General features: G+C 44.4%; 2 protein-coding genes across 2 annotated transcripts; one reads left to right on the forward strand and one right to left on the reverse strand.

Moving 5' to 3' along the window:
• Positions 1 to 4,269: 4,269 nt before the first annotated feature.
• bhlhe41 (basic helix-loop-helix family, member e41) lies at positions 4,270 to 6,404 on the reverse strand. Its single transcript, XM_080001794.1, has 5 exons — positions 6,303 to 6,404; positions 6,061 to 6,127; positions 5,681 to 5,788; positions 5,450 to 5,561; positions 4,270 to 5,318 (listed from the first exon to the last, which is right to left on the reverse strand). Exons 1-5 carry the CDS (start codon positions 6,362 to 6,364, stop codon positions 4,333 to 4,335), a joined length of 1,335 nt encoding a protein of 444 aa, XP_079857920.1. The 5' UTR covers positions 6,365 to 6,404; the 3' UTR covers positions 4,270 to 4,332.
• A 3,210-nt stretch (positions 6,405 to 9,614) lies between these two features.
• sspn (sarcospan (Kras oncogene-associated gene)) lies at positions 9,615 to 18,383 on the forward strand. Its single transcript, XM_080002015.1, has 3 exons — positions 9,615 to 10,104; positions 12,118 to 12,204; positions 15,885 to 18,383. The coding sequence occupies exons 1-3, from the start codon at positions 9,913 to 9,915 to the stop codon at positions 16,242 to 16,244; spliced, it is 639 nt and encodes a 212-aa protein (XP_079858141.1). The 5' UTR covers positions 9,615 to 9,912; the 3' UTR covers positions 16,245 to 18,383.
• The last annotated feature ends 791 nt before the right edge of the window (positions 18,384 to 19,174 follow it).

Consider the following 19,174-nt stretch of genomic DNA (forward strand, 5'->3'; position numbering starts at 1 on the left):
ATTTTTTTAGCGAATTATATTTTCTTACGAAGAAATGTGTTTATAGTTACAATTACAACAATGCATTGTCTTCACCTAGCAGAGAGAGAGAGAGAGGGAGAGAGAGAGGGAGAGAGAGAGGGAGAGAGAGAGAGAGAGAGAGAGGGAGAGAGAGAGGGAGAGAGAGAGGGAGAGAGAGAGGGAGAGAGAGAGGGAGAGAGAGAGGGAGAGAGAGGGAGAGAGAGAGAGAGAGAGAGAGAGAGAGAGAGAGAGAGAGAGAGAGAGAGAGAGAGAGAGAGAGAGAGAGAGAGAGAGAGAGAGAGAGAGAGAGAGAGAGAGAGAGAGAGAGAGAGAGAGAGAGAGAGAGAGAGAGAGCTGCTACCTGCATCAAGTGCCTTATCTTCCTGCTTGTGGGAAAAAACGGTCGTTGTACACAAACAGAGACCACAGTGGAAGTTTTACTCGAGTCCTGTTGATGTTCATAGTCAGTTTAGAGGGCGGCGGACAGACAGTGGATGTATAAGAATCACTTTCACATCAAATTTATTTTATTTTTTGCACAGAAATGACAATAGCATAGCAACAAAGAATGAACCATTATAAGGCATTTGTGCAAAATCCACCGCTGACACTATGGTGTTTGTGTAGAAGTACCAGAGTAACGGTCCTCGATAGCACTTTCCTGCTGTTAGCCAGGGGTGGGAAAATCCCAGGTTCGGAAAGTAAAAGTCCTGGCATGGTCCCCCCCCCCCCCCCCCCCCCAGCCATGCACTGTTCCGACTGGATTCACTCATCAGTCGGACCTCTGTGTTGACACTAATCCACATAGTTGATCCCGGAGTGGAATTTCACCTTCCGAACCTGGATTTTCCTCCCATGTCTGTTACTGTATTAATTGTTAGTCTAAGGAATGCTGATCGGTGCTTTGAGACGTTCTGCCGATTTATCTCGTGCCATGCAACAGATGTAGTTAACCCTTTTCGTCTTCTCGGACCATGTCAGACGGCGTTCCTCCGTTTGGGAGAGCACCGCCTTGGGATGAAGAAGGAGCTGTGACCCGTGTTTACAGCTGTTTATGTCTTGTGCACTCCTATACGATGTCAAAATGTACAGAAGTATTTTGTTTCTGCCTTAATTTACAGCAAAGCGTTGACAGATGAATGGCTGTAAGTGGCTGCTGATATGACAAGGATTGCATGATTTAATAAACTCGTTGAGAAATTTGGATGTTTCTTTGGGTGTTTTCTTGCGAGACATGGCAGAATAAAACGTGCATGCGGGTAGGGATTTGAGGTGAACCTTTTCTTCCCAGGCGGATCAAACCTGTTATATACTGTATTTCACCAGTAGATGGAAACCTTCTTCCAGCCATGAACCATCACTGATTCATCATTATTTGTTGCGCATGAGGAGTAAACCAGATGAATAACTTAACAACTCTGGGGGCTTTTGTTTTTTTTTGTTTTTTTTCCCAAGAGAAGATTATTTATTCAAAGCATCCAAATAATTATGCTGTGTATCAGTCTAGTCGACAAACACTGGCTTTATGCTTCTCCTCCGTTGATGATTTTGGAAAGCTTAATGAATATACACGATACATTTGTTTTGTCTGCTAGAAGGAAAAACACTAAAATCCTCTACTTAGTACAAATGTCAAAAAAAAAAAAAAAAAAAATCAGTCCTTACAAGGTGAAAGAGTCCTCCATTCAGTATTCTACTCAAGTAACAGTATTGATGAGGTTCATATTAGATGTGCTCAACTATGATAAAACAGAATAGCGTCATACCTTGGTGGAACATATGCTATCATGAAATTACTATCACCTGTTTAGAAACTGATAGATTTGCTTGTGTGGAAACACTTGTAGTTTAAGGAAACAGTGCTTGCAGGTGTTGGGTAACGATGGTGTAAGAGAGATTAACACATTTGGAGTTGTTAAAATGCAAAAAGCAGCTAGTACTGCTTCTGGGGTGAATTGGGGAGATTTGTCAGATCAATGGTTTAGATTTAGAAAACATTGCACAACATGGCCATTTAAGGGCAACGCCAATTTCAATCTATCCTTTTTCAAGTGATTAATCACTTCAGACGCAGAGCCCTTGTTTTACAGGGGCCTGGGCGAGCATAAGTAATCTCACTTCTTCATAACTTTCATCACATGACTTTTGGTCCAAACCTCCCTGGCTTACTGTACATTCCACACAACTGACTTGTGACTGACTAACAGCCAAACTACATTTTATCTGTTTGAGATATTACTGTTAATTATGGAAAGTATTTAGTCATTGTGAAGCCAGTGTTTGAGGGCATGTAGTGTGGCAAGTGTCTTGCTTTAATTTGATGCAAACAACAAACTATCACACAACCTTTAACTACAAAGACCCTTAAAAAAACCCCTTTGTGATGTACGCAAGTGGAATTTGTGTTAAAGAAGATGTAGAACTGTAGATTTTTGTTTTTTGTATTTATTTTACAATTCATCAGCAATAATTTAGAACAGCATATGTGTAAAGCATAAACAAAAATGTGCAACAGTTTCTCAGTTAAATCTGTTATTAAAAGTCAATGGACTTCTAAACATCGACATATACATGTATTTTATGGTATAGTCACAAAAAGCTATATACAAACACATACCATGTTATAGAGAAGTTGAGAACATGGCAAATTTGAGGCAAAAAAGCTTTCAAAAAAAGAGCCTACAAAGCGATGACATGAATGCACAATAAAATCAAATGAAAAAAAAAAGCCATCTATTCTCTCTGTTCGGTCTTTGTTCAGAACCTAAAGCAGCTGAATGACACCGAACTTGTGGGAATTACTCTCTTGCAAAATTGAGCAAGGTTTCTACACATCCTAAAATAGAGATAAGGCGAGACGACGAGACGAGAGCAAGTCACACAACCGCCTGTCATGGGACCACAGTTCCCTTGCTTTGCCCTATCGGTCATATTGTCATTTCTTTCTTTTTGCAGCGTGGTTTATCCGGAATTGACACAAATCCTGTGGGATCATCTTGGGTGGGTGTTTTCGGAGCCAATTGCGTTTTGTATTACGAAGAGAAATTAGCAGTGGTTTCTACATTATTTGACCACTCCTTGCCAAAAAGAAAGCTAATTGTACCCGGGCAGTCTTACAGATAGTCAAGCTTACCTTCCAAAAGAATTATATATATATATATATATATATATATATATATATATATATATATATATATCATTTTTATTTTTTTTCAAATCCTCTGTTTTTTTAATCTTTCTAACAACTCCTCTCAAAAAAACAATGGGGGGGAAAACAGTAATTTGCTATCATAACTGTAAGGTGGCGGACCAGGGTTCAGGGATAGCCAAAGGCAGAGAAAAGTGCACTTCACATCTCAAAGAGTAAAGGTCATCCTACATACAAACTTCAACACCTGGGAAATACATGTACATTCAATATAAAAGATTTTTAAGGTGCTATTCTATCTAGTATAATATCTGTTGGGTGTACTGGTATCCTGATGTGCAGAAATGCTTGTTCAAGGGATGCCCGGTGCTGGTCGTGGAGCTCCCTCTGAATGACGCACTTTATTTTTGGAATTATCAAACATTTGTATCATCCTTTTGGGAGCTTTCTTTCTTTTCCTTGACAGCGATTGTAGTCAGCATGCGCACAGATCCTAAGGACATGAGCTCTTGCAGAGAGGGAGGAGAGTCTTAACAGCGATATTATTTTATTTTTGGTGTTTTTGGTCGGGAGAGGTGTTTGATTGAACTCAAGCGGAGCTGTAATGGGTCTCCCAATCAGCCCCCCGGGAGGGGAAGTCTTGGGGCATGAGGTACTGCAGACATTGCATTTCATATTGACCCATGTAGTGCACATTTACATGTAAATAAATCCTATTTATCGTACAGTAAATTGTATTTACAGTCAGAGTCGGAGAAGCCCATGGCAACCTTGGCAGAGGTCAGGTGCAACCATACATCCAAAGTGACTCTGGTTGACGTTTGGGATGCTGTGCACTGTTCTATCATACACAGTTTTGGCACCAATGCTGCTATTCCAAAATATGTCATTGTCAAGGTTTGTTTAAAAAAAGAAGGAAACGAACAACACAATATGCCCTATACGGACAATACAGACGTTTTTGTACTAAATATCAATCATTGTCGATTATCATTCAAATTGATTCATCTAAGGTGCAAAAGGCACGCGCCATCACAGCTGTCCCCTGCTTTATAGGTAAGATATGATCAATCCTACTGAGAGAAAAAACCTCTTCAAAACCAGAATACATAAATTCTTTAGCAGTATGCACAAAAATAGCAGGCTACACAGACAAAATAGCCAGTTTTACAAGCAGTAGCTGATTATGTGTTCTTGCTCTCATGGGGGGTCTCCACTACATCATCATCATCATCATCCTCCTCCTCCTCTTCCTCCTCCTCCTCCTCCTCCTCCTCCCTGTCATCAGGTGAGCCCAGCTCTGCCTCGTTGGACATGTCACTGTCTGGGGATGCGGAGTCATTGGGAAGAGGGGAGGCTCCCAGGCCGGCTTGCTTCTCCGCAGGCAGCCCGGGGAACGTGGCCGCCGCCGCCGCCGCCGCCGCCGCCGCCGCCGCCGCAGCGGCGGCCACGGATGCGTGCGCGGGGAGTCCGGGGTAAAGCCACGGGAAGGGGGACGCGAGGGCCGCCGCCGCCGCCGCCGGGTACACGTACTTCTCGAGGTGGCTCTTGTCGAACAGAGGCACGTAGGACGCCGCCGCCGAGGGGTTGATGAAGTAGAAAGGCATGCAAAAAGGCGTCTGCTGTCCCACACCGGTAATCCCCATCAGAGAGTTCATGAGGGCCAGGTCCGGGCGGGAAGGGTCCGCGCCGGTCCCGCCCCAGTTCACCCGGGACTTCTTGGCCGCTCGATCGTCCCCAAACTCCTGCTTGATCTTCACCGCCTTCGGCCCCTGCCCTTTGTCCTTCCCCTCGCTCTTCTCGGGCTCGCCCCCGTACCCGCTGTCCGTGTCCGTGTCGTTCTCCAGCTCCCCGGCCTGGGTCCTCTGGATGACCGGGACGCAGTTGGCTTGGCCGTCGGCTTTGTGCGCGTCGCGCTCCGGCGCGTCTCCGGCGGCGAGACGCGCCTCCTCCTGCTGCTGCTGCTGCTGCTGCTGGAGCAGGGACGAGCCGGGCGGAAACTGAGCCAGCGTCTTGTGCAGGTGGCTCAGGAGCTGCGTGCACTTCTGCTCCCGCGCCGCCCAGCTGTCACACTTGTCCAGGTAGTGCAGGACCTCCTTGGCACACGCCTGGAACCCGGAGTGGAAGGCGTCCAGATCCGCGTGGATGGAGGACTTCACGGAGCGGTCCCCTGCAATGCAAAAAGTTAAAACAAAAAAAAAAAAAAACAACAACCAAGCGACGGCGACGACGGCGCACGAAACGGTTCGACCGGCACGCGTTCCCGGTCGGCGCCAACGCAGCACGTCCCGCGCAACTCACCGTTTTGCAAAGCGATGATCTTCTGGTGCTGCTGCTGTGTGACGGCGGTCAGCGCGTTCAGGTGCTTCAGCGTCAACTCCAGCACCACCGCTTTCTCCAAATGCCCGATGGTCTAAAGTAAAAATAAATGCATATAAATATATATATATATATATATAAATATATATATATAAGATAAGCTCCCTGCAAACATCATTCGTTTTGTATAAAGTTTGAATTTCCGGGTCCCACCGTCAGCTTCAGGTGCTCTGGCAGCAGATCCTTCAGCTGCCCAATGCACTCGTTGATTCTGTCCCTCCGCTTCTTCTCTATCAGCCGGTGCGGCAACTTATAGGCGTCCTGATAGGAGAAAAGACACAGTAAAATACACACTTAAAGGCCATGGAATTAAAAATAATAATAAGAATAATGATAATAATAATATCATTGTTATTATTACTATTATTATTATTATTATTATTATTAATAACAACAACGATAACAATAACAATAATAATAATAATAATAATAATAATAAATATCACATGGTAAAAATCTTATCATGATCACACCATTGTTCACCATTAGAGCACCATTATAAAAACCCCTAAAACTTCTCGAGTGACGCGCACCTTCCCACCGTCCTCTCGCTTCACTCCTCGCTTGGACTTGCACATGTAGAGTGAGGGGTAATCCACCCTGAAACAGCCAAGACACAGCCCGGTTAATATCTGAAACAAGTCAAGCCGTTTGGGCATCGTTGAAACGGACAGAAAGGAACGAAGGAGACACAAAGCCAGACAAACAAACAATCAATCCAAAAAAAACAAACAACAACAACAACAACAACAACAACAACAACACTGCAACAAACCCTAAAAAGTCGGCGTGCTCCATGAATTGTCTGTCCTGCAAACGCGGTAGTCTTTCATCCATTGACCAACGCTGCTCCGTCGATTGTCTTGAATGACAAAAAAAAAAGTAGATCTGTATGTCTATAATGTTCTCCGCCGATGCGTGTTGGTCCAGACACCGAGGGGGTGCGGCGCGTCGTCTCCTCCACCCGGGCTCCGCGCTCCACAATGAGCTCCGGCTCCCGGGTCCGCGGTGCTGTTGGCGCGCGAGAGCGCACGCGCGCCCCCGGAACAGCTCCCAGCTCACGTGTCGCCCGCACCTCACGCGCGCCGCTCGGTGCTGCTGCTGCTGCTGCTGCTGCTGCTGCTGGCGGCGCAGGACGACAACACTGGGGGCGGAATCAACAGTCAAGAGGCAGGATGATACATACATACATACATACATACATGCATGCATACATACATACATACATACATACATACATACATGCATACATACATACATACATACATACATACATACATACATACATACATACATACATACATACATGCATACATACATACATACATACATACATACATACATACATGCATACATACATACATACATACATACATACATACATACATACATACATACATACGTGCATACATACGTGCATACATACATACATACCTACATACCTACATACATACATACATACATATATATGATACTCTCTCTCTCTCTCTCTATATATATATATATATATGTGTATATATGATGATACTCCCTCTCTCTCTATATATATATATGTATATATGATGATACTCTCTCTCTCTCTATATATATATATATATGTGTATATATGATGATACTCTCTCTCTCTCTATATATATATATATGTATATATGATGATACTCTCTCTCTCTCTCTCTTTATATATATATATGTATATATATATATATATATATATATATATATATATATATATACACACACACACACACACACACACAGACACACACACACACACACACACACACATATACACACAAAACACAAGAAGCCATTCCGAAGTAGTTGAAGATATGGCGTGTACTTTGTCCCTCGTGCAGGGTTGTCTGCTCACACGCGAGCTGGCGTGTGACCGATGGAGTTACGGGTTACCGCTGTTCAGAGGCAGTATTTATTATTATTATTATTATTATTATGATGATCATTGTATTATTTTATTACTATTATTATAATTGTATAATCCTAATAATAATAATAATTCTTATTATAAATATATTTTTTATTATTGTATTGTTTTATTACTATTATTATTATAATAATAATTCTTACGTTATTATTATTATGATTATTATTATTTCGTATTATTTTCGTCTGCACCGAGCCACATTCCAATTAACCCTGTTGACATGGAAATATACTTATTGAATCTCGACCCTAGAAGCACGTGTATGTAAGATCATTTAAAAGAAATGGCGTGAGGAGCTGACAATGCACACATCGCGGTGTGCCACCTGATCTCGTCCGTCTCAGCCGCCGTAAGGTGCGTTGTCGGTAGCCATGGCAGCGGCTCAGCTGTGTGCTCAGACACGTGCGTTGCAGTTCCTTCCACTTCCCATAGTGAAGCGCCCATATGCGGGAAGTGTCCTCATGCACAGAGCTAATAAACAGTTGGAAGTATGCAATAGGAATAGGTGTTCAGATGTGCGTGTGTGTGCATGTATACTTTTAAAAAGGTTTTACTTCATTTAACATCTTCTCAATTCATACAAATAAAATAAAAATGTAACATGATGTGTTACATACACGGATCAGCCACAACATTAAAACCACTGACAGGTGAAGTGAATAACACCGCTCATCTCGTTCCCAGGGCACCTGTCAAGGGGTGGGATCTATGAAGCAGCAAGTGAACAGTCAGTTCTTGAAGTTGATGTGTTGGAAGCAGGTTAAATGGTCAAGCGTAAGGATCTGAGAGACATTGACGAGGACCACATTGTGATGGATGGACGACTGGGTCAGAGCATCTGCAAAACGGCAGGTCTTGTGGGGTGTTCCCAGTATGCAGTGGTTAGTACCGACCAAAAGTTGTCCAAGGAAGTACAACCGGTGAACCAGCAACAGGGTCAGGGCCGCCTTTGGGCTCATAGATGCACGTGGGGAGTGGAGTCTAGCCTGTCTGGTCCGATCCCACAGACGAGCTACTGTAGCACAAATTGCTGCAAAGGTTGACGCTGGTTATGATAGAAAGGCGTCAGAACACACAGTGCATCACAGCTTTCTGTGTATGGAGCTGTGTAGCCGCAGACCGGTCAGAGTCCATGCTGACCCCTGTCCACCACCTAAGGCGCCTACAATGAGCATCAGGACTTGACCATGGAGCAGTGGAAGAAGGTGGCCAGGTCTTGTGGAGTCCATGCCTCCACGGGTCAGAGCTGTTTTGGCGGCACAAGGGAGATCTACGCAATAAAAGTGGTTATTAGGGGTGATTTAAATGTTGTGGCTGATCGGTGTTTGTGAAATATCCTATTTAAAATTGTAAAGAAGGTGGCCATCACATCTTATGTCAAGTAACCATCAGAATCCAGGATCCTCCACCCAAAACTTTAGTTTGTGTTTGATAATGTAAATAGGAAGTACGAATCGATGGGTACCTTTTTGGTTAAGTGTTGTGTTGTCATTATTTATGGTTGCATGCTCTGATTAATATCTTACATCAACTACATATAACCTTTTAATGTTATAAGAAAGAGACAACAGCTTGTACTTGCTATAAACCGTATTTAAACTGTATCCACTCCATTTGGAACATTTATTATTATTATTTTTTTTTTCAAAATGAGCACTCAGTCATGGTCACTGCCCAGTACATTCTTTTTTGCCAAGCGAGGTTAGGGCCGTTGCACCAATTACTACAGATTTTCATCATCTTCATAGAGGATCAGAGCAACAGTAATGCTCTCATATGTCTCATGATCATGTTACTTCTTCTTCCAAATCATGTGACTTTCCCTGGCCCGCAGCATATGCTCCTTTTTGTGTGACAGTGTTGGCAAAGAGTGGATCCAATCTCCACGCTGCTTTAGGAACGAGCGGGCTGAGCAAGTCCCTCACCTGCCAACCCCCCACCCACGACTTCCACTTTATTATGGCAGAAGTGTCTCCCCGCTTTGCCGTGCGGTGCTTGTGTGGTCGTACGTTGGAGTCCCCCCCCTTTGTGTCTGCCTTCCCCCATTCCTTTCTCTTCCTCTCCCACCGCACTATGCCGCTGCTCTATAAGTGGCACCGGAGCCGCTCGGGGAAACCCAAGCCAAATGTTTTCCATATTAGTTCACAGTCTTTTTCTGGTTCCAAACAGCAGCAGAGCCGGGGCTTAGGCAGCGCGAGGAGTCCTGCGGCAGGGAAGGGGAAGAGAGAAGGGCTCAGAAGAGGCAGAGAAAATAAAAACAAAAACAGCAAAAAAAAAAAAAAAAAAAAAAAAAAAAACGCAGACAAGAGAAGGGGGGGAAAACAGCAGTTTCAAACGACGGAAGACAACTTAGATTGAACAAAAGGGAGGGAAAGCAGTCGAAAGGGGCCGAAAGGGGGAGAAAGACTCGAGAGGCCGGGAGTAGGAGAAGCCTGCGATCGAGATGGGGATAATGAAGAGGGGGGAAGGCCCGGAGGCCGAGGACGCCCCAAAGTGCTGCGGCTGCCGCTTCCCCCTGCTCATCGCGCTGCTGCAGCTGCTGCTCGGCGCCGCCATCACCACCGTGGCCTTCCTCATGCTGAGCCTCAGCCCCTCGCTGCTGACCCGGGAGACGCCGCACTGGGCCGGCATCATCGTAAGCTCCGCTCGCCCTGCCTCGGGGCCGGCGTCTGCATGTGACCCCCCCCCCCCCCCCCCCCCCGGTGCGCTTCCCGTCACGTCCGCATGACCCTCTAAAAGCTCCTTCTCGATTAGTTTACTTGTCGGCCTCTAACCTCCCCTGCACGAGCCCCCGGACCCCACCAGACCACACCCTCACCGCAGCGCTTTCACCGGGGCTCACTTCTCCGTGAAGTCAGGGCTTCGCTCTGTGAGCTGATCTTTCTCGATTCCTCATCTTCACTTTCAGTATTATGTCGCTGGCTCTTTCCTGTAAATAAAGAACTTTACATTTACATTTACATTTAGTCATTTAGCAGACGCTTTTATCCAAAGCGACTTACAAGGGAGAATAACATTCAAGCTACACTGCGACAGAGACATTAGTGTAACAATAAATACTGCTAGGTAGTGTTAAGTAATTGTAAGTTAGGAGTGGAGTTACTCTCTGAAGAGCTGGGTCTTCAAGTGCTTCTTAAAGACAGAGAGGGGGGTCCTTGCTTTGGTCGTTTTTGGCAGCTCGTTCCACCAACGTGGAAACTACAAATGAGAATAACCTGGATTGCCGCGGTTGTACGGCCGGCAGAGCCAGGCGACGCTCATTTGATGAGCGCAGCATCCGGGGGGGGGGGGGGGGGGGGTTACATGTGCTTTTACAAGAGCATTTAAGCATTTAACTTCTCTTTTAGATGATGATCTCACCGCCTGTTTACCTCTCTTTAAATTACACTGCAAAAACCATCCATTTCAGCCCCCTGTTATAGCTAGCATTATTTCGGTTCAGATTTGACTCTTTTAAAATGTTATTTTGCTCGAACCAATGGCCTTTTTTCGCAAAACAGTGAAAATTTTTTCACTGTTTTTCACACGCAAATCAACTTGCTTATAATGAATATTGAGTTAGGCGTCCATTTTCCTCGTAAGTGCTGTTGCCTGGTCGGCATGGATGGCCGCAGGACAAAGATAAACAATCAGCAGTCGTATCAACAAGGCTTTCTATCAACTTGAACAGGTCATGGTATTTGTTGTTTATTCGGCTTTGCAAAACAAAAATAGTTTCCTTCAGGATTCCAAACAAAACACAGAAACCGTTTCCTGAGGACTAATGTCATTAACCTGTAAAACAGAGTGATGCATAAGGTGAAACATGTGCTGTCTTACTCTATATTGGCACTATGGGACGGCACTCGTCCAATCAAATTACTGGACCAGAACAAATTGGTTTACGATGTACAATAAAGAAACACAACTGGAAGGAAGTACGTCACGTTTTCTATTATTGTATATACAAGTAAGCAAAGTTTTATCTTTGTATATGTATCGTCATGTAACATGAGAGTATTTGAAGTTACTTTCTCACATCTGTTATATTCCCTATAAATTGATTATACATTTCTGTGACAGGCTTCAAAGTCACAGTCAAATTCATGGCGGGGCAACAAAAAAAAAAAAAAAAGAAACGGGGGAAAAAAGGTTCAGGATATGCACCGAGGGTGACTTTGGGCTGGGTCAGTTATCTGCTCCATCACGGGAGCTCGGTGCAGTCCAAAACATCTCTGTGGACGCTCCGATCCTCATAAGATTCAGCGTGGAGAAAAACACTGAGGTCATCAGGAATGTTTGTGGCTGCCTAAGAACCTGGGAAAAACATTTAAATAAAATCCTGCATGGTAGTCACAAGACTCCAATTGCACTGAGAGATAAATACTTTGTGTGTGTGCGCGTGCACGTGTGTGTGTGTGTGTGTGTGTGTGTGTGTGTGCGTGCGTGCGTGTGAGAGAGAGAGAGAGAGAGACTGATGTAGAGAGAGGCAGTGTCAGAGTGAGAGTGTGTTATTGTGGTGAAAGTGGAGGGAAAGCTGTTGATCAGATGATTGTGATCAGATGACACATTAATGCCAAATAACATGATAACGTTTTGTTGGGTATATAACATTATTAGGATGTGACACGTGAAGCCTAATATGTGCTGTTGTTTTGTGTTGTTCTAGTTGTGTCTGGCTTCCGTCCTGGGCTTCATTCTGTACTGCATTACTTACCTCCCGGATGAGAAGACGTCCGTGCAGTTTATTGCCAAGGTCAGTGCATATTGTATCAGTGAAAGGTAAAAAATAATACAGGTGCACATACTGATATACAGTATGTACCCTCTAACGGCCGATCGTAGTACATCAAATAAAACTTTTTATTTTTACTAATACCTGTCTGCTTTATTCCTATCAACTATATACAGACAGACAGATCGAGTTGACAGATAGATAATATAGATAGATAGTAATAAATACAAAAAATAGAAATAAATGTAAAAATATAGCTTCAGGCAGCAATGCACAGGGTCCAGGTTAGTCGCATTAGTCTGGAACAGCTTTCCGAGTTACGCTAAAATGCAGCATCACTTCCTGTCGAGCCAAATTACATTTTTCCGAGTTTCCATAAAACCCAAGCATCAGTTTACACGAATTTTCCGAGTTCCCATGGAATCCAGCATCAGTTCAAACAAATTTTGCTCCACCACCCCAGCCGGCACCACCGCCGCAGCCCGCCCGGCTCAGCCAACGTTCGGCTACTTCTGGTAGATTGGCAATGGTTTTTCACTAATTCCTGTTACAAATATGGGTCGATGTGGATCAAACTTGGACCACAAAATGTCTGAGCTGCCCCTAATCCAACGACACTTCATTCATGTGCCTGGGTTCAACGGTTGCTGTGACACTTTCAACTGGAAAAATGCAGAAGATAAAAAATATATATATATAAAAATCAGAACAAAAACAAGGGGACCAGCATGGATTTTGTAAACGAGTTATTCCATATCGAGAGTGTGCTCCATATCGTTTTTCATATCAAGGACCCTCAATTTGAAAGCTCTTAGGTCCATTTGATAAGATTCTGTCCCTGGGACCCCCAATCTGAGAAGATCGTCATTGTTACGTGTGATTTTGTTCAACCTGCCATGCCCGTCTCTACTCTGGTCATGGAGATAACAGTGAAACTAGGATCAAAACGCACAAATAATGATGAGGATTCACTGTTTGTTTTGCTGGGGACCCTCCGGGACCTCCTGAAGGACCACTGGGGGGGGGGGGGGGTGTCCCTCCTGACCCCACGTCGAAAACCGCTGTTCTTTTTTTGAGGTTGCTGGAGTTACTGAGGGCAAACCTTTTTTTTTTCGGGGAGATTCTGCAGGATTGCATTACTTTACACTTCGGTATTGTGCAACTTGCAACAGATGTTGCATCACTCGGCTTGGGTTGAGAAGCTGCAGATTTTGGCAGTGACGTTGTGAGGCACGAGTCAGAGTGAAGGGCATTTAACATTTACAAATGTTTTGAGTAAGACATTGACATTTTATGAACGCAACTGAAATTTCTTAAGAAATCAAAGTGAACCTAATAGTGCTCGTCACCAACAGTGAGGAGTATCTGGAATCTGGAAGCACCTCACAGATTTATAGATGAATACAAACCACAACATGAGCCTTAAATAGTGTATGAACTGGTAGATAAGAGTTGAAACTCAATATCTTTGGTCTATACTTTGGTATCTAGGCTCTAAATACCGTTCTAAATACCCTAAAGCTTTTCAAATCACTCAAAACAACCACTATTCCCACTACAACAATGATTCCAATGTTGTTTCCGAAAACTCAACATCCGAGGAAATCAGCGGCTGCACACAGAGAGGTGAGTGTGCTCGGGTGAAAAATTATCAGAAATTCGAAAATCGAAAAAATCCCCTATTTTTCCTGCAAACTCATGTAGCGACGCCCCAGACAGCTGCAAGAGGTTCTCTGTGTTCGGCGTTTGCCCCTCGGAGCCTTTTTTTCTTTTTTTTTCTCTCTCTCTCCTCCAATAAAAGTCAACAATTCAAGCAGCTGGCTGATATTGCGGCCACAGAATTCCTCCTCAGATTCACTGTATGTTTGGATTCGATCCTCGGTCAGAAAACAGAGGCACAGATTTAACCTCATCCTGTCACACTTCTAGCATTTAGTGGATTAATATGGGCCTTCATATTTCAATCAAAGTCAGTTCAAATACAGCAGTTGTGTTTTCTTTTGTTTTTGTAGGACGGCTTTCCCTTTGGTCCACATCCTGTTTAATTTGGGATGTATCTATCCACACTATTTATATGATATCGGAGGATTTTTTCTCATCGGTTTGTGATTAATTAATTGTCTTTCAACGGCAACGCGATTGACTCCTCAACAGATATGTTCTAGTCACTGGTCCTTCTGGAGATTTCACAGCTCCTCATGAACGCCATTCGCAAGCGCTTGCATAATTCCATAAGCAGCCCGTGACAGACAGCAGAACGCAGCCGTGCGGTCGTGGGGATTCTGTTATATAAGGGACGGATTAAGATGAAGGGTTGGCGTTTGGGAGAATTGTGTAATTATATAATCTATGTAAATCCCCTGTCACATAATACAGCTGTATTTTTAGAAATGCACAACACAATGTGTTTTCACGCGATGTGATTAAGCAGAGGCACTGGCTGCGCTCCAGGCTCTATACCTGCAGGCCTGTCGTTTCGACGGGAGCAGGTACACCGACAGCATATCCATCGCCGAGTCAGTCACATTTCGTATACATTTTTGTTCATTTATTCAGAGACAAAACAGCGTTGTTTTTCATGATGTGAGTCAATTTCCTTAAAGCGGCGCTATGTCATCTTTGGGATTCGGCGCCCCTACGGTTTCTGAGGGCAATTGCACTTTAACACGACTGTCGTAAAACTCGTTCCGCTGTCCGGAAAATAATTCTTTTACCGGACAATTTTGAACCATATCGGTCACGTTTCAATAACAGTCGATGTGACAAACACAAATATAATGTACGCCTAAGTGACAGCGGCCCTTGCGGGTCTGGGATCGGCCCCCTGAGCAGATGTGGCAGATATACCGGATGTGCTCGGCCTGGCAGATTGGCTCGCATGCCCGAATCAGAGGGTGAAACAAACCCTGTGGAACAATGAAAATTAGGGCTGGCACACACCAGTTGAGGTGCGGAACAGATGAACAGGTGGGGTGGGAATGAAAGAGTTGCCAGTCTCCATAGTGCAAATCAGTGTACCATCAAAATGGTTTTAAAGCTGTTATTTTTTGGTAAAAATTGTGTACTTTACACATTGTGTGGCTTTAAACTGGTGATCCATCAGATTGTCTGCGTTGGGTGGATTGTGCTAAAAGTCCAAGAATTCCATTTAAAACTACAAACTCTTTTTTTTTTTTTTTTTTTTTCCACCCAACATTCGGATTCACCGCCATCTTGGCTCTTCCGTTGAAACGTTCACTTTGTTTACTCAAATTAGATTCTCGATCCCCTTTTTCCTTCGTGACTTGAGGTGGTGGAGATATTTTCGTTCTTCTTTGAGAACGTTCATCCATATCGACAGTTTACTGACCACGACCTGCAACGTCAAATTCACCACTGCTGCCTTCCACTTCCCGCACGTGGCCAATCGGTGCATTCTCGCCTAGAAAGGCCTGGCGGACCCCGCCACCAAGTATGGAAACGGCATATAGAGGACGGAATGCATAACACAAACACGTTGAATGGCTGCTTCTTACAAAGGGACAGTTATTTTTTCTTTAACATAATAATCTTACAGATTTCCACTCTAAAATATCCTAAAATGATCTCACAGAGGAATGCGCGAGATGTCAAACTGCATAACCTCGCCGAACTGAAACCCTTCCACCCTTCCGACCCGTCTCCATTTTTGTTTTTCTTTTCCACTCCCTCCCACCCGGCAGCTCCTCTACTTCGTCCTGTGCGCCCTCGGCCTGGTGCTCTCGGTGCTGGTGGCGGCGTTCGCTGGCCACCACCACTCGCAGGTCAGCAGCTTCCTGTGCCAGCAGGCGGGCGAGGACTGCGTGTGCCGGCTGGACCCGGGCGACCCCATCGCCCGCTCCTTCACCTACCGGGAGGTCAGCGACTGCGAGGCCGTCACCGGGACGCTGGGCCTCTACTTCCTGATCCAGATCGTGCTGAACCTGTGCCAGGCCGGGGTCTGCGCCGCCGGAGCCTTCATCATGTGGAAGCACCGCTACCAGGTCTTTTTCGCCGGCCTGCAGATCGGCTCCATCTCCTCCAAGCACTGGCAGAAGGTGTAGTTTGGTCAGAGGTGACGATGGCGGAGCGATGTCCGTGGAGGGTGGAGGCATGCGGCCTGCCGCGCTCACGCTCCCACGAGGCAAACGTTGGGCAAATTCAATTATTTCATTGCAATGGCTTTTGTGGACTTTTTTTTGTATATTAAATAAATATTGTATTATATTAGCAACTATGCTTTTGGTGCAACTATTTTTTGGGAACGTGCATCAATCTTTTATCGTTAATTGCGGGGCGTTTTATAATGAACCTGCGTCTATTAAAAGTAGATGCAGACGGTGGGCTCTGAATCTCACCAGCATCGACTGTCACTCAAGGTTTGAACGTGTTTTGAGAAGCACCGAGGCTTAATGGGTTTGTTTGGAGGACTAAGTATTCTCATGCTGTGGAATTACAGTATTTAGATGAAAACAGAATGATACAAGCAACGAGTTCATCCTGAAGCCCCGGGGAGAGTCTGTTTCTGTCTCCAAATGGTTGTTTTCCACTGTTGAAATAACACGGGGCCACGAGTGTCAGCTGTCAGGAATTTAAATTTAAAAAAAAAACAAAAAAAACATGTTTTTTCGTATTTATGTTAAAGGTTGAAAAATATTTCATTAGATCGATTGACATGTAATGAATGATCTGTGATTTGTGCATTTAATGCAAAAAAATAAAACCATTTTTGTAGCTTTTATTGGTATAATAAGCTAAACTGGTTACATGGAAAATAAATGAAAATATCTTCAATCGGGAGCATTTTCTAGATCCCCCCCCAACATTATAAAATCGAATCCATTATCTATAATATAATCAAGTTAAAGTGCAACGGCACAGGTGAACGGAGGTTTCTCTTGTAACAAATCAGCTCAGACAAGTCAACCAGTCAGTCAGACACGCACTGCCGTGGTTTGGATTTATGATTCAGACTGAGGCTCAGAGCTGGGCGGAGGCATGTGGAGGTGGTGTGGCCCCTGGCCAGCAGTAGAACACCAGTCACACCAGTAGGAGTCAAACTGCAGCTGCCAGACGAAGGGGGGGGGGCGAGGGGGACCGAGACAGACAGCGTGCGCTCACACTGTTCACGACCGCAGAAAGTTTATTTAGACGGGAAAAAGAACCAATTAGGAGACGTGATCCCTAATTTTGTACAACCAAATCTCAGCGCTACACGACCCACCTCCCACAGGCCGAGCGGGAGGAGAGCGTGACACTTTGTGCGATTGCACAATCGGGGGACTTTGCAATCGGCGTCGCTTAAAGTTACACTTGGATGACGACAAAGGGGAGCGGTTGATCGTAATCAGTAAAACATTATTCACCTCCAGTGTGTTGCTCCACTGAGTCGTCGTCGTAATGGCTGGGAAAACGTTTCTCCTGAGGTTTGTATGTCTCCTGTCGTCGTCTCGATATTCCCTGAGTGTGGTTGAACGACCATTAGTATGACGTGATGATTTGATACCGTAATATTCGCCAACCCCTCAGTAATATGTTAGAAGAAGAGTTTCCGTCATCCGGTAACAGCCGTTTTTTTTTGACTCTGTTGAAGCCCGACATATTTAAATCTCTCCGGTGATGATTTCCCCGCGTTCAGCGAGTTGCAAAGGGAAGCCAATCAGTTTGGACGATCTAAAACTGGCCTTTCACCTCGAAATAAGCCCCGCCCCCTCCCCCGCGGCCAGGTCGTGCTGGTAAACGCAGACGCAGTAGACGCGCACGGAGCGGATCCAAAGCTGAGTAGAAGCAGAACGACGAGGCTAGGTGACAAGGACACATGCACCCCCTCATTTGGCATTTAGAATACCGCAAACTTCATTTATCTAGAGCTACTCGCCATATTTATTTAGTTTTGAATCTGATCAAAATTAAATTGGAGTGAAATGTTAATCCAAGCGGCTGCACTCGTTACTCAGTGCGCACGAACGGACATGATCACATTTGAAGTAGTAGTATTCATATTTATTTATTTTTAAAACTGTGTTAACTGACTGGATTTATTTGAAATATTCCATAAAACGATTAAAAATCAACACGCCTTCGTGAACTCATTCTCCATACAGCTTGCGTATCAATTGTTTTTAAGCTCAATAAACACGGATAATATTTGAGCGGAATCTCTCCCGTTTGTACAGGACACCGAAATCCTCTCGGACTCGTGGACCGGCAGCCATTCCCCCCCCCCAACAGAAACTCTGGTTTGAAGAAGGGCAGATTCACATCGTGTGATATAGGACAGGGTAATAAAAGAAATGTAATTAGAGCGTTAAAACCAAGTTGAGATCCTTTCGTTGACACATAAATACGGACTTAAGAACAACCAAATGCAGCTACCTTTGAATAAAGCTAAACCCAGAAACCTCAGGAGAAACACAATCACAGACAAAACACAAAATGTTTTGTACTTCCAAAAGTATTTTGCATACATGGCGTACCTGAAGAAAATATCAGTCATGGATATAGTATGACACTTATAGAAAGTACACTTTACTGTACACGCACACTGTAACTGAATGAATCGGAGACGTTGTGCATTGTTCGTGTGTGTGTGTGTGTCTCTCTCTCTCTTCTGGATCGTCATGTGACCACAAAGGCTCAGCTGCGCAGCGAGATAAAGGATTTCACATGGCAGTTGTCACGAGGCGTCGTTTATATGAACTCCTAGCATTACTACATGACTTTATACCTAACTCCTAAGCCAGGTTTGACATATAATGACAAGTTGTGGCCTCAAGGGGAAAACAGGGAATTGTTTAAAGTCAAAGATTATTATCTACTACAATAAGGAAACAACTCTCAGGGGTAGGGTTTGGAGCAAATATGAATAGACTATTATCTTACCAACGCAGTTATTATAGCAGGTTGTGTCTTGGGTCGCACGGAAATCAGAGCTTTTGTGATTTGTGGATGAGGTGGTAAACCTTTAGGAGCTGCGATGGATTACAGACATCAG

This window comes from Zeus faber (genome assembly GCF_960531495.2).
Source record: "Zeus faber genome assembly, chromosome: 6".
Classification (NCBI taxonomy): domain Eukaryota; kingdom Metazoa; phylum Chordata; class Actinopteri; order Zeiformes; family Zeidae; genus Zeus; species Zeus faber.

Bases quoted from the DNA above. Each gene is read 5' to 3' on its own strand.
- bhlhe41 (XM_080001794.1), bottom strand. From the start codon at position 6,364: ATGGATGAAAGACTACCGCGTTTGCAGGACAGACAATTCATGGAGCAC. The intron at 6,128-6,302 runs GTTTGTTGCAGT...TGGCTGTTTCAG, and splicing joins GAGCACGCCGACTTTTTAGG to GGTGGATTACCCCTCACTCT. The intron at 5,789-6,060 runs GTGCGCGTCACT...TTCTCCTATCAG, and splicing joins AGCGAGAGGACGGTGGGAAG to GACGCCTATAAGTTGCCGCA.
- sspn (XM_080002015.1), top strand. From the start codon at position 9,913: ATGGGGATAATGAAGAGGGGGGAAGGCCCGGAGGCCGAGGACGCCCCA. The intron at 10,105-12,117 runs GTAAGCTCCGCT...GTGTTGTTCTAG, and splicing joins CGCACTGGGCCGGCATCATC to TTGTGTCTGGCTTCCGTCCT. The intron at 12,205-15,884 runs GTCAGTGCATAT...CCCACCCGGCAG, and splicing joins CCGTGCAGTTTATTGCCAAG to CTCCTCTACTTCGTCCTGTG.